Source organism: Oreochromis aureus, linkage group 10 (genome assembly GCF_013358895.1).
Source record: "Oreochromis aureus strain Israel breed Guangdong linkage group 10, ZZ_aureus, whole genome shotgun sequence".
Classification (NCBI taxonomy): domain Eukaryota; kingdom Metazoa; phylum Chordata; class Actinopteri; order Cichliformes; family Cichlidae; genus Oreochromis; species Oreochromis aureus.
Window position 1 is genome coordinate 24,852,845 of NC_052951.1, and position 14,834 is coordinate 24,867,678.

Here is a 14,834-nt window from a genome sequence, read left to right on the forward strand (position 1 = left end):
ACCTCCAGTATTCAAGTACTGCTTCTCTAGCTGGAAAAGCGAAGCTCAAAGACAGTGACAAAAAGAGCTGAACTGTGAGAAGATTGTGATTTTGTATTATTTATGTCTTTACACTAAGCCTGATGACTGGATGGGGAAAAAACAATTATAAATTATAATGTATTTAGAAAATGTACCTGTATTTTGTTTAAAAACTGAAAGGAAGATTGTTTAGGCTAAGAGGTACTGCTTTAAAACATGTATTATATAATAATGACAGTCATCACAGCTATTTAAGAAAATTATTTAAAACCACTGAATTTGCATTGGATGTGCTATTTATTAACTAAAAATTTTTTAAAGATCTGTACAGTTATGTTCCTTCTTTTGAATGTACCTTTTAAATCTTTTGACAAAATGTTATTTTATTTTTCTTAAACGATTTAAAAGAAATTTATTAGTAATAAAGTGCTTATGAGGCAATGAGTCCACTTTCCTTCAAAGACTCTATTGTACCCTCCAGTAGACTCTATTGTAGACTCTACTGACTCTACTGTTATTTATACTAAGTATGATTTACTGAGATCCACATTGGTATTCCTTCAACTATACTCTCCCACGTTGACTGCACCATCTAGTGGCATTACACAGTACAACGCTTGTGCTGAAACTAAATAATACACATAAAGGCAACATCTTTTTTTTTACGTCCACAGTTACATAATGCTCCCACAAACTTCATAATGTAAATCAAGATAGCTTAATAACTCAAGTAGCACAACATGTTGATGTATACTGTTTATTATTGGGATGGGATTCTTCTTCCACCCATAAGGGTTATGTGGAGGATACATTTTAGGTGAATAGGTTGTTTTGTTTTTTAATGTTATTTTTTCATCTTCTTTTACTTGTTACTTTATCTGGGAATTTTGGACTGTAGTTACAAAATCAAATCATTGCATTTTTAGGTAGCAACAACAGCTATCACAGGGCACATTATATTGCAAGCAGCCTACATATTTGTCATATTTGTCAAAACCTACCCAGAGGTATTTTAGTCAGAGGAAAATCACCAGCATTGCAACATCTTTTTAAAATTTTTAACAATGCTTATAAATTGGAGTTTTGTTTAGGTTTTTTTTTTTTTTTTTTTGCATGTTTAATGCTCATTTATTTTATCAGATGGTCATGAATCATAATAATATTAACTTGTCGAGAACATTGTATGTGCATATGTGGAGTCATCAAAGAAAAGCTCATTGTGACGGTCATTGCCAATCAACCTGTCTTGTGACCTATTAATAATAAGTCATTTTCATTTCACACTCTTCATCACATTCAGAATTTCTTTGAGTTGTTGAATGTTCTTACCCTTCTTGCTTGTAAAGCATTTTTAAACGGTAACCTCAATACATGATTTTTTCCCCTGCACCATTTGTCATCTCATGATCCCATACATCAACTTTGTGTTTTCCTGAAGGGATCACTAGCTTAGAGATCATTGACCTTGACTATTAAAACAGTAATTCATCAGCATTGTTTTTGAATTTGTATCCTAAATTAATTTTTGATACTGTTACTTTTAAAATTAAGATTTTTATTACATATTCTTATATTCTTAGTTCAGTTAATATTATTGGACTGACACTTTTACTTAAATAAAAGGGAGTAAACTGGACCATTACATTAAAAAAAAAGGAACAAAAAAGCCCCCAAAAACTTCCCACCTGACCCTCTCAGAATCAAGTGTCTTAAATTACCTAAGAGATAAGTTTAGTATAAAAATGTAGACCTTTTATGAACTATAACTCGTTTTGACAAACTACTCGTCTCACAAAGTGATACTGGCCCTTGAAAGTTTACCTCAAATTAGATTTTCTCCAGTGAATTATCAGAAAAGGGATAAAACATCCAGGGTACCAATGTTAGTTTCTATTATTCTACATCAGACATTAATTTGGTGCCGTTATGACTGACACCAATACTGGTTACAGAAAAAAATAAACAAAAACAAGACTAGATTTATCCCTGTATATTATTTAATTTATCTTTTAGAACATGACACTTGGAGAGATTTGACTGACTAGGTTGCAGGGCCTCAATGTGTTTTTCAGCCCCTGGAAATTTCTTGTGCGTCTCCCCTGAACTAAAGTTATGAAGGCTCTCAAATGTTATTAATTCACAAAAATATGTGAATTGAAAAGAACCACATCTCACCCGCTTGAAACTTAGAAAATGTTGACAAAAAAAAAATCCATTGATTTATGAGGAGCTTGGGTGTGAAGCACCAATTGATTGCTAATAGAAAAAACATTAATGTTAAAGAAAAGTTGGGGGGAAAAAAAGGAGTCTACATTGGGGATCAAGGTTTAGCCTGTTATTCATTGCAAACATTTATTACATTTCATATGATGCAAACAACAGTAAGTCCCACCCTTGCTGGAATAGCTCATCATGTTGTCATGAGGGAATTAAAGAGACACAAAGGGACAGGGACAGAAAAAAGTATGTATTATGCGCAATTCCATTGTTTCCTTACAAAATAAAAACAAAAACATAACAATCATCTCATAGTGAATTTTGGCATCTCCTTCTCTCCTATTGTATTGTGGAGTAATGGTAAATAAAACAAAAAACTCAAAAGAACAAGGCATGCATAATAGTTTCTGGTAATGCACATAGATCAAAGGATACCACTTACAAATACAAAATCCATGTACGATGTTTGTGTACATTTTATATATATGGTCCCTTTCTTAGGTGCCTTAAGCCTATCTACCTGTTCCCACTGTGGGACGTGTCTTCTGCTTGGTCACTAGGTTAACCCTGTGAAAAGGTCTGAGCAGGAACGTACATCTGTAGTATGAACTTCTAACAGTGATGACTACTAGACGTTACATCTGGCTGTTTATTTTATTCCTCGCTTCATTTCTTACTGCATGTTATTATAAAGATATTTATTGCAAAGTTCATTTAATTTATTTAAATAGTCTTCCTTGCATCAACTGACCATTGTGCTACCTACACAATTTCAAACCTTATCAGAGTTACAGCCAGTATTACTTTTATTAAAAAGTTCCTCCCGTTAGTTATGTTACCACCCCGTACTTCTCTTATGTAAATTACAAACAAAAACAAAAACAAAAACAAGGGGTGGGTGGGGTGTGTGTGACTATTTTGACTCACTATAATGTGACTGTGCCCACAAAGCCTGGGACAAGAGTATTTTAACTTCCAAATATCCTAAAGAACCTCATCACATTTCTGATACACCAAGATCAATGCACTGTTCCATTTTAATAAATGGGTAAAACAGCCACATGTATAGAGTGGGGGGTGTACATGTGGCCAATTCATTTATTTATTGAAACCATGTGGGGAAAGCAAACAAAAAAAACAAAACAAACAAAAAAAAAAAGACAAACAAAAACACTGCGATTAAATACGATGTTGAATGTCTTTACTGTTAAAAAAGTGTACTGCAATGTATACAACTATGTTGCTCTCTCTCATTGCTCAACATATGTTGTTGAAGAGGGGGGTGGGGGAGAGGCATTGGATTGTTGATTATATAAATGGAATCATGTACAGTTTTACACTTATAATGCATCTATCATCATTATCAACAGATGGCAGGAAGCGAGGGAGAAAGGGGCAGCAAAGGACAGACAACATAGAAAAGATTCATCCGCTTGAATTTGAACACCCTTTGCTGTGGAACCAATGCTATGTTACTCTTTCAAAGAGAGGGGAAGAAAAAAAAAAAAGCGAGCGATGGAAACAACTGTGTTCGCGTACAGGTATGAATGTTGTAAGTGCAGAACCAAATGTTCGACCAATAAAAGTCTATTGGGATCAAGTTGTACTGGTTTCTCTGAAGGTGGATGTAGACTTGATTAACCGAGAGTGGGGCTGAGCATGATGGTACTGGTGGCAACGGTGGGCGACTCGAATGGTTGGATTTAGCGCTCGCCCTGATAATCGTGGTGGCGGTGGTGGTGTCAGTGTGTCACGGGGCTTGGCTTCTTTAGTCGATGTACTGGGAGAGCCAGCGGAAGCCCTCGCCGTAGCCCTGCCTCTTCAACACACTGCACATGAACACCTCCAGTGGTCTTGTGTTCAGCTCCTTCAAGGGAATGTTGCCCTTAGGAGGGAAGAAGAAAGGAAAAAAAAAAGAAAAAGGAAAAAAAAAAGAAAAAAGCAGGAAGAAAAATTAAACCAAATCCACTTTGGGACCACAACACATGGGTACAAGGCTCATTTACTGCACATGATCCCCTATGTCTTTTACACTGATGAAATCTAAAACTCAACATCTGATCATGTTATGCAAAAGAATCAGGCAGGGATTTATCTAGGACTGCTGGTCCTTTCATATTTTGATATATGAACTTATATATATATTTTTCTGTTCTTCAACATTTAGAGCTTTAAAGCCTTGGTTCACTTGGACGGGGTCTCACCTTTCCTGTCGTCTGTCCGTACAATCCGAAAATTTCCCTCAGCCTCTCCTCGCTGATGGCTTCTGACCTGTCAATCTTGTTGCCCAGAATCAGAATAGGCACATTTCCGATGGTCTCATCTGTCATTAATGCCTGGGTGGGTCAATGAGAGTGACAACATGATTTTAATTCTTATTGGTAGGTAAAGGTAGATTTGGAATCATTCCAAAAAGTAAGACAGTGCACTACTTTCAACACATTTAAAATTCATCTCAAACAATGGCTAATAAATTGTTGTACATTATCTGACAGTGTGGGTAAATTTCTTATTCACTGTTTTTGTCTGACCTGTCAGAGACCACAGATGAGAAGCAGCCTTTTGGCTAACTCTGGTATATTTACATTGATATCTTCAATAATATGCACTGTCCCTTCTAAATTAAAGGAAAAAAAATTATTCACGAGCGGATGTATTTAAAAAAATTTTTTTTAAAAATGCGGTGTTTGAATGACGAGTTTATAACTATTACAATTTTTTTCTAGTAAGTTCTCACAGTTATTGCTTTGATTGTCCTCTGACTGACTACGTTATACATAACTAGTAGACAGTAGTAGCCTTTGAATAGCATGAGTTTTTAGTGACTTGAAGTCAGACAGGAGATCACACTAACAATGATGTAGTAGCTCATTTGGCTTATGAACCATCACTGTTCATAGGTTACTGCCTGTAAAACTAAAATGTGACCTTGAACACAGCTGGTGTGAATTTAACCAAACTTGCACACAAGTTTGGTTAAATTCTTTCCAATACAAGGAGGAGGAGTGATTCTTACAGCCATGCCAGGTCATTGATCATTCACCCAGATAAGTCCATTTAAAAATTAAATTTAAAAAAGCCAGCAAAAAACATGCTTTTGTGAAACACAATTAGAAAAATAAAGAGTGTGATTAACATTTTCCTGTAACTCCTAAAACACAAACAAAACATTTGACTGGCCAATGTTACACTTTGTCATTTAGAATTATCTCAGTTTTGGATGTTCTGTGAGCAGCTTTTGCCTTTCAGACTATTCTAAAACTGGTAAATTAGTTACCAGAAATATCCCATTGGTCTGCTAGTTGAAAAGTAGATTAGCACATGTAGGGAAGAGAAATGAACCCCTCTCTTTTAAGAAGTGGGGCTAGAAGCAGATTTTTCAGAAACATCCAAAACATATTGAATTAATGCACCACAAACTGAAACCCTTAAAAAAGCGTTTGAATAAAGAAAAACTGCCATACTGTTTTGTGTAATCTAGCATAATTCCCATAATATTGGTACACATTGGGCAAACAATTGTGATCAATAATATTGTGGTGACGCTTTCATACAAACACACTTTTTTCAACATGTTTCCTTTTTCTCTTATTTTTAAATTATTAATTATATTTTGTTCTTTTTTCTACATGATTACGTGTTTTTATGAAAGAAATAATCCTTTTTATGAGTAGTCCTTTAATGGTCCCTTTGTTGGCTGGTCTTTGTATCTTTATAAGGACTTACTGGGGAAAAACAAACAAACTATTATCTCCTCTCATTTTTTTCTCATAATTATGCATAATTATCAAATACGTGTGATAAAAGGTAACATGCACAATGAATAACCAAAACTTCAATTATTTCTATCTTTGTTGTTATACTAAAAGCTGTCAAAAACAACGCTTAACGGTGTGATGGTGACCACGTGTGTTGCGGGTACTTACATCAAGTTCTGCTTTTGATTCACCCAATCTCCCGTGGTCTGCACAATCCACAAGGAAGACAATGCCATTGATGGCAGGGAGGTAGTTTTTCCACACCCTGCGGGCTGAGTGAACAAACAAAAAAATTTTAAAATCTTATTTGTCAACTTCTCCTCTGTTTTAACATTGGGCTAACCAGACTGAAAACTGAAGTACATTAGCCATACAAATGACTATTGTTGTTCCCTTAAAAACAAAATGCAATCAGTAAAATACAAAAACTATCAGAACACACACACAGACACACCTTGTGCGTGGCCTCCAAGGTCAAAGGTGGTGAAAGTCATACCAGCAATCGTCAGCTCTTCTGAGGCTGGAGGGGAGGAAATTAATTAGTCAAGCACCTCAAAAGATACTGAAAAAACATCAGTTTAATGCAATTCCATATGGAATATCCAAGCACATTTTACACATAGGTACATCACATTTATGATATTATATCCAATCAACAGCATCTGCTTTAAAAGTGTCTGTTAACAAGAAAACAGATATAAATGTCTGTGAAAGCTGCCTCCATTTCTTTGTATTGATAGTCTTTTGACACATAACCGAATGAGCATGTGTGGACGTGCATGTGTGTGTGTGTGACAGAGTAAGCACCAACTCACTTGGGTGTAAAGTTGGCACATGCTGTCCCAATCTGTCATCTTTGAGCATGTGCAGTAGCGTTGTTTTGCCAGCATTGTCCAGGCCAAGAAATACTAACTTGCCGGATTTCTTATACAGTCCTGAAAGAAAGCCAAAAGTATTTCAGAACACAAGCCTGTACGCTACTATTCTTTTAAGTTGCTGAATCACATTATATATTTTTTTTATCTTTAAAGCAAATCAGTGACACTAAACAAAGGCTGTCAAGCTCAGACCTGTTCTTAGAACTGCAAGGGATATTTAATCTACATAAGTTAATATAAATCAGAACACCATTATGGTTTTCTCAAATTCACACAATGATCATTTAAAAAGAAGTAGTTAGTTTCCAATTTAATGGACTGATTTGACTTCTTCTTTTCTTTTTTCTTTTTTACATTTATTAAAAAAAAAAAAAAAAAAAAAAAAAAAAAAAAAAAAGAAGGTAAAAGGTGCAAAGTGATGCCACTCCTTGATTAACTTTCCTAACAAGATTACAAGCCTTTGTGATTACAACTCTGAGTCAGCATAGTGATACTTGGTGGATTTATGACATTTCTGAGTCAGTCAGCTGGATGACGTCATTACTCACAGCAGCACTATGTGACCTGTCTAACTGGGAGAACAGGAACGCCCGTTTCATATAAGCAGTTCTAACACAGAAACTAGAACAGCACAGCCTGGGGGAAAGAGCTGCTGGTACACATTTCAAATGGACACTCAGAGAGAAAAAGAAAAGAGGGAAAAAAAAGAAGGGTGGAAAATTCTGTCATGTTTCTGAGAGATGTATCCTTTATGAGGCTTTCATGTTTACGCAGCATGTGGACATCACTGAAAGCTTTAAGCTGAGCAACTTTGAGGGAACAAAATGGCACATGCAGCCCCAATGGGAATTGGGGCTGCATAACACATAGGCTACCGTGTGTTAGAGCTCTAACCAGGAACTAAAGAAATACACTGAAGCAATAGAAAGAATTTGAAAGATGATGACCACTCCAAAAAATGGTGATACACTCAATCAAGTGTAAGAGTGTACAAATGGATGTGTTAGAATGTGAAACAAACCAAAGCATTTTTCTGACAAGGGCTGCAGCTGAAAAATATTTTATGAACAACAACAATAAAATTTTGCAGCGTGGATTAGGAGATGATGAGTGAGGATGCACCAATCCAACTTATTCTATTTCTAACTTGATACCTTACCTTCAGTTATATTTGATATCAGATCTCAACTGAAGCTGTAATACCCACTGTGTCCCTCTTATGTCAACAGGGTCAGGATTGAATAAATGGCCCATTATACCTGATGTCGCCCTAGCAAATGGCGGCAGACGCTTTGGTGTCATTTTTCCTGGTCATGCACCTCTCAATTTTTGTTACCTTGCATGGAGGTGCAGACAGGTTGAAGACATGCATGTGTCAGAAGCTGTCAGAAGCTCAGAGATATCCATATTACACAGAGGGAGATCCTGCAACAGCCTGGAAAGATCAGACTTTCTGTGTGAAGCTTTGGGAAGGTTTTGCCTGAGGGACAACACCTATTTGTTTAGGTGGATATTGCAGCGAGTCTCAAGCACTCTCAGCCAGTATATATAGTCCTCACGTCACAGCTGACTTGTGAAACAACCAATGTGGCAACCATAATGGCCCCTTTAGACTTTGCTTTCCCAGAAAATTTTCAGTAAAAACTTCTTTTTTGGGGGGGGGGTGGGGTTAAGTTGTATTTTCCTGGAGATTCTATGTGTGTAGTTTCTAGGCCATGTGAAGACTAACCCACTACCTCACCCAGGAGGTGCCCAGGAGGCATCCTTGTCAGATGCCTGAACCACCTCAACTGGCTCCTTTCAATTAGGGAGGAGCAGCAGCTCTACTCTGAGCCCCTCCTGGATGGCTGAACTTCTTACCCTATCTCTAAGGGAGAGGCCAGCCACGACGGACCGGTACAGCATCTGCATCAATGCAGCCACAGCACCAATCCATCTGTCGATCTCCTGCTCCCTTCTCCCATCACTCGTGAACAAGATACTTGAAGAGCACATATAACTGAAGGTAAGGTATCAAGACACTTGAATCTCCACTTGGGGCAGAAACTCCTCCCTGACCCGGAGTGGGCATTCCACCCTTTTCCGACTGAGGACCATAGCCTCAAATTTGGAGGTGCTGATTCTCTTCACACCGCTTCACACTCAGCTGTGAACTGCTCCAGTGCGAGCTGGAGGCCATCACCCGATGAAGGCAACAGAACCACATCATCTGTGAAAAGCAGTGATGAGATTCTGAAACCACCTAGCAAATGTAGGGAAGAGAAATGAACCCTACACAAACTGAAACCCTTAAAAAAGGTTTGAATAAAGAAAAATTGCCATACTGTTTTGTGTAATCTAGCATAATTCCCATAATATTGGTACCCATTGGGCAAAATATTGTGATCAATAACATTGTGGTGACGCTTTCATACAAACACACTTTTTTTAACATGTTCCCTTTATTTTTTATTTTTAAATTACATGTGTTTAGGTATGAACACAAACCTGACAACACAAAGCAAAGATGAAAACCAGCACAAAGACACTTCAAAGCGATCAATACAGTAATTCTATTGTTGAAACAGAGGCTGCAGCCTGTCTGCTCATCAGTTTGTTACCTTTGAAGTTTAGGGTCTGTCTGTCTGGGTTGGGGGCAGCAGTCACTCAGCTTTAACATCACCCTGCGTTCTTGGCTAGCTTAGCGTTAGCATGCTGTCTGACTAGATGCTTGCAAAGAGTTGAAGCTGTGTTAGCAACATAATGCAGCTGTTTATGTCCTAGATGCAGTTTCCAGTTTGCCATTGCATTCTCATCCTATTGTGCAATAACAATAAAAGTAAAGTCATATACACAATATAGACTGCGCCACTATTTGCAAGTGCAAGAAACGATAACCGGATCGATAGACAAGCAGACCAACGAGACTAACAATTCCCAGTTGTCCAAGGAATTGGACAACTGGGAACCGGTTGATTCCCATCCCTAGTTGGTACTCACCTAAAAACTGTAGTACGCTATTGAAACCGCTAGAAATCCACTCCAATAGGAATGACATATCCGGAGCTGTTGAATCCTGAAAAACAACCCCCCCCCCCAAAAAAAGAGGATTCAAAACAAAGGAAAGAACAAATGAATTCACAGAGAAGGGTATTTTTTTTTCCCCCTTGGACTGCTAAGTGCTGTAAAGTGAAGCAAAATTCAGTCCTCCCTTTTATTTTCCTTCTGCATAAAGAAGATTTTACTGGCCCTGGAAGAGGATTTGGCCTCTCTCTCTCTCTCTCTCTCTCTCTCTCTCTCTCTCTCTCTCTCTCTCTGTGTGTGTGTGTGTGTGTGTGTGTGTGTGTGTGTGTGTGTGTGTGTGTGTGTGTGTGTGTGTGTGTGTGTCCTTTTTTGAGGGATAAATATATGGTACTCAGGTTTGAAATTTATACTACACTTTTTAGAACCTTTGGTAATTGTGTCTTACCTCACCAAATGAAATTATTTCTGCTAAGTTAAAGAAAATATCTTATCTGATTCAACAGTACTTTTCAAATTTTACAAGTTGTAAAATTGTGATTTTTTTTTTTTTTTTTTTTAAACAGGGCAAAAGCCAACTTGCAAAAGTATCTGAAAACATTAAGTGACAAACACAATTAAATGGCAACACATAACTTAAGAACTAAATATGCCAGTTGCATCAACCTATCACACAGATACTAGCAACTGCTGATAAGAACAGTGAGTGCCTTTCTACAGCCAATGATTATCTTGTTCCAGCAGGACAGGAGATTCAGAACCCTGATCACATACCATTTGACAGTTTATTGACAGACAACATGAGCTATAATCTGACAATTATGCCATCTAAGACTTTCAAAAGGGGGTAGCATAATTGTTTGTCCAATTAAAAAAACAAAAAAACAAACAGACTCAGATAATTGCTATAAGTATGAAATCAATAGGCACCTGTTTCTGTTATGTAACAGATGTTTTTTTCTTCTTTTTTTCTGGGTAAGAAACATTCTTACAGTCTTCATTTTTTATTTCTACTTCACACAAGCTTCTTTGTCCCCCATTTAAGTGACCCAATCAAATATGTGAGTGCTACGCTTATGACGTTCAATAAAAGGGAGGGCAGAAAAAGCAAACATCCTCTCTGCAATAAGAAGTTTTTGCACTCCATTTACAACTTCATCTCATTTTTCAATCCTCTGCACACTGATCACAGCATCACAGCAAGGTAAGCTGGTACAGACCTCTGGCCCCAATTATGTAACATGAAAACAACTCTAGGGCTAAAGTATAAGGTTGACAAAGGTCAAGATCATGCAAATACAGCTGAACTACACGTCAGCTGGTGCCACACTGTGGACCGATATACTCCCATGCCTGCCTCAGTGACTGTAAAATATTCTGCAAGCAGAAGATGCATGTGGCCATAAAAAGCTTGCCTGAAGGCTGCTGCCTTACCCTGTTTCAACTGGATCTGGCGGTGTCGTTTACAAGATGTGCAAACTGATCATCAAGCATGACCAACTGCTACTACTAGGGTCTGATATTAAAAGCCAAATGCCAACAGATCTTCTGTTTGGTTGGTAAATCTCAGAAGACTTTCTGACACACTGACGGGTAAATATTTGCCCTAAAAAATACACATGAACAACTGTAAAAGACCATGCTGAGGCTCTACTACATTTTGTTGTTGACTTGCTCTGTCATTTGTCGTCTGTCTCAGAGTTCAATGAACAATAACAATATTCTGACAAGAGCTCACCCAAACCAAACGGTAGCCCTAAGAAAGACACAGACACTGTCAAAATAAAGGGAAAATAGAAATTGGTCTTTAGAGAAAACAAATAAAATGCAATGCAAAGATGAAGGTGAATTACTCTGATCAAAATAATTATCCATCAAGAAGGTTTCCGAACCATTACAGCCTTTTTTTTCCCCTCATAAAGGGGCTCTAGGACGAATGGTCCCCACTTAAGATGTCAGCGTTACCTGTGTTATCTTAACAGAAATTTATGAATTTTCCTGGCCATCTAATAAACAACAAGTTTCGATAAAGGAAAACCCCCTAACAAACAACTTCTTAAAATTCCATTCTCATGTCATATGATTGAGGAAAAGGCAAAAACTATTAGGTGGGCCCCAAGCTTTTCATATACAGTAAGTTTTTTTTGTTAGTTTTTTTTTTTTTTTTTTTGACTTTTAAATATGCTCAGTAAAACTTTGTGCTCAATTGCTCAGTACTTTGAGAAATTATGTTTTGAAATAAGTTGTTACATATATTAAAATAGTTATGCTACAAATGTTCGCTTATGCAAAGTTAGGTGAAACAACAAGGCAATTTATTTCATTGGCCACTAGATTTTCTCTTTATCTATTCGTCTCGTTTGCCTTGAACCTTTAACTTGTGACAAAAAAAAGATGACTTCAGGGACTCAAACGTGCCCTCAAAGATAAACCCGTTATCACTAAGATGTCTGTTATAATTAAATCTGACATTTAAATACACTGCAATAACGCTGAGTCAACATTAAATGGGTAAGAGGGGTGTCTTATCAAAAATCGTCACCCATGTAGACCGCTTACCTCAAACACTAACGTGATCTACCTCCTGAACTCCTAGTTCAGCGTGTTAGTAGCAAAGTGCTCATGTCTTAGATAACGCCTATCAGAGCAGTGTGTTACCAAATTAAGATGGGGCACATTTTCTCCTCTGAGAAGATATGAATTATTATCACATTTAGGTTTCAGGCAGTACCTGTCAACTAACATAACACTGCGAAGACAACGAATGCGGTTTGACTCGGATGTCAAAATCCCCGGGTTATAACAGCCAGTATCAACGTAGCAGTGAAGTGAGCTAACCTTCAATATGACGGCTAATGTTACAGCAATTGATGGTCTCTGCCACGTTACACTTCAGCCAAAAAACTACAACGAGGAAGAATACCAACAAATCATACCAAGCTTATATATATATTGGTTAAGTATAGTTTGAAAAGAGAAGGCGAGGCCGGCTAACCGGCTAGCAGGAAGCTTCTAGCTACGTGTCATATTCTCTATCACTTAGGCGACGTTGCATCGATGGCTACGTTAGCTAACTAGCAGTTAGCTACAGAAGAGGCTCTTTGACGTGCTAAAACCATGAAATATGTGCAATACTACGACTGCTTTTCAACTCTGAAATAAGCACCGATGTTTAAATAAATATGACAACGGGTCAAGTTAAATGTACACCCCACTCCCAGCGCCGGAACAGTAAACTTGGTGTAAGAAATGCTAACGTAGCAACATTAGCAGCCGGGAGAAATTGCTAGCCTAGATGCCGAACGTTTACGGGACTCTTTTCAGATATCAAGTACATTAAGCAAAAAAAACTTACCCGTTATCTAGGTGTAGATTAATATAACGAGTATGTTCGCTCTAATACTCATGTAAATTGGTCACTCGCTCAAAAAAATCAGAGAGCCTGCAAAATGCCAGGTCCTTCTCTCCTCCTTCGTGTTTTGTTACTGAGCCACGACACTGCAATGGCTGTCCAGCAACTCCCCGAAAACTCTGCCCTGCCGCTTCCTGTTTATGTTTCACAGTCATCTTTCCGGCAGGGGAACTAAAATCTAGCTCCGCTCTGGATTTCTTTTTGTTTCACAGCCAACATAGACATATTTTGCTCATTTTTTAAATTAAATAATTTCATCGGTGTATTAACGCGTGTGTGATGGTTTGCTCCAAGTTTTCATATTATTATAGTCAAATAATCTCGTTAGGCAAGTCAATGTCAGCTCTGAAATGACGAGAAATACTTTGTTTATCTCATATTTAGGAAATCATTTGTTTAAAGCAGTTCAAATTAATAGTAAAATAATAATAACAAAGAAAGAAATGGAAAACTATATTAATAAAATCTTGCACTCCATTCAGGAGGTGCAGAAGATAGTCCTCCTGGGCACTGGTCACATTCTGAGGAGGACTTTATCCATCAAGTGAATCATCACATGATATCTCATAGTAGCTCTAAGTTGAAGAAATAAACTCAATATCATGAGTGAACAGAACAGGATTTTAAGGATGATAAAATATTAATATTAATAATAATACCTGTCAGATACTTTCTCTACGAGGCAGGTGTATTGTATTATAGAGGGTGATGTGGTATGAAAGATACCCTGTAGCTGTACTTATGTCAGGAGAGCTTAATCACTCTGTTAGAGAAGGTGCTTTCTCTTGCTCTCTCTCAACAGTAACCGGTGCGGAGGGTGGTCTGGATTAATCCATGATGGGAACAGTTTATTCAATGATCTGCTCTCCAGCTTCAAAAGTGTTAAATTTGTAGCCAATCACAGTGCCAGCCACCGTCCAGCAGACCACTGCAAAGTAATTGCGCTTGCACAACTGAGTAATAGAGAATCTCCATCATGTATCTGCACACACTGAAGGATCTAATTTTTCTTATGAAACAGAGTCTGCTCATTTCATTTTTGTACACAGCTTTTGTGTTGGTCTTTCAGGTCAGACACCCACAACACTAACATCCTATCCCAGGATAGGCACAGGTCATGTAGGTTTTAATTATTTTGCAGATTATTTGAAATGTATAGGACTTGTAGACCATTTTTCCTTTCAGCAATTCTTATTTCATTTTATATTATAAGCACAAAATGTATAGGTCACATCATATTACGTGCATATGACTAGAAGGATAAACTCCAGGCAAAAACGAATAAGAAAATTAACAAATTATAGTTAACTGACTTCTTATTCTTCAAGTTTTGTTGTCACATTTCTGCATTTCTTGACAAAAATGGTCAAACATCTGATTTGGAGTTTGTCCACCTGTTCTCATTAATATGGAATTTACCCAGTGATTAAAAACAGTAATGTACAAATGTATTCCCTTTGTCTTTCTTATCACTTTCAAAACAATGATGCTGGATTTTTCCCAGTTGCATACAAGGACAAAACAAATGGCTCGGAATTCATAGAAGTT

The 14,834-nt window shown here is 37.4% G+C and overlaps 1 protein-coding gene across 1 annotated transcript; it reads right to left on the reverse strand.

Moving 5' to 3' along the window:
* Positions 1-2,341: 2,341 nt before the first annotated feature.
* Positions 2,342-13,404, reverse strand: sar1b (secretion associated, Ras related GTPase 1B). Its single transcript, XM_039618354.1, has 7 exons — positions 13,230-13,404; positions 9,854-9,929; positions 6,812-6,931; positions 6,451-6,516; positions 6,165-6,268; positions 4,443-4,574; positions 2,342-4,123 (listed from the first exon to the last, which is right to left on the reverse strand). The coding sequence occupies exons 2-7, from the start codon at positions 9,909-9,911 to the stop codon at positions 4,007-4,009; spliced, it is 597 nt and encodes a 198-aa protein (XP_039474288.1). The 5' UTR covers positions 9,912-9,929; positions 13,230-13,404; the 3' UTR covers positions 2,342-4,006.
* Between the last annotated feature and the right edge of the window lie 1,430 nt (positions 13,405-14,834).

Bases quoted from the DNA above. Each gene is read 5' to 3' on its own strand.
- sar1b (XM_039618354.1), bottom strand. From the start codon at position 9,911: ATGTCATTCCTATTGGAGTGGATTTCTAGCGGTTTCAATAGCGTACTA. The intron at 6,932-9,853 runs GTGAGTACCAAC...GCTTTCTTTCAG, and splicing joins TAGCGTACTACAGTTTTTAG to GACTGTATAAGAAATCCGGC. The intron at 6,269-6,450 runs GTGTGTCTGTGT...TTGTTCACTCAG, and splicing joins CCTTGGAGGCCACGCACAAG to CCCGCAGGGTGTGGAAAAAC.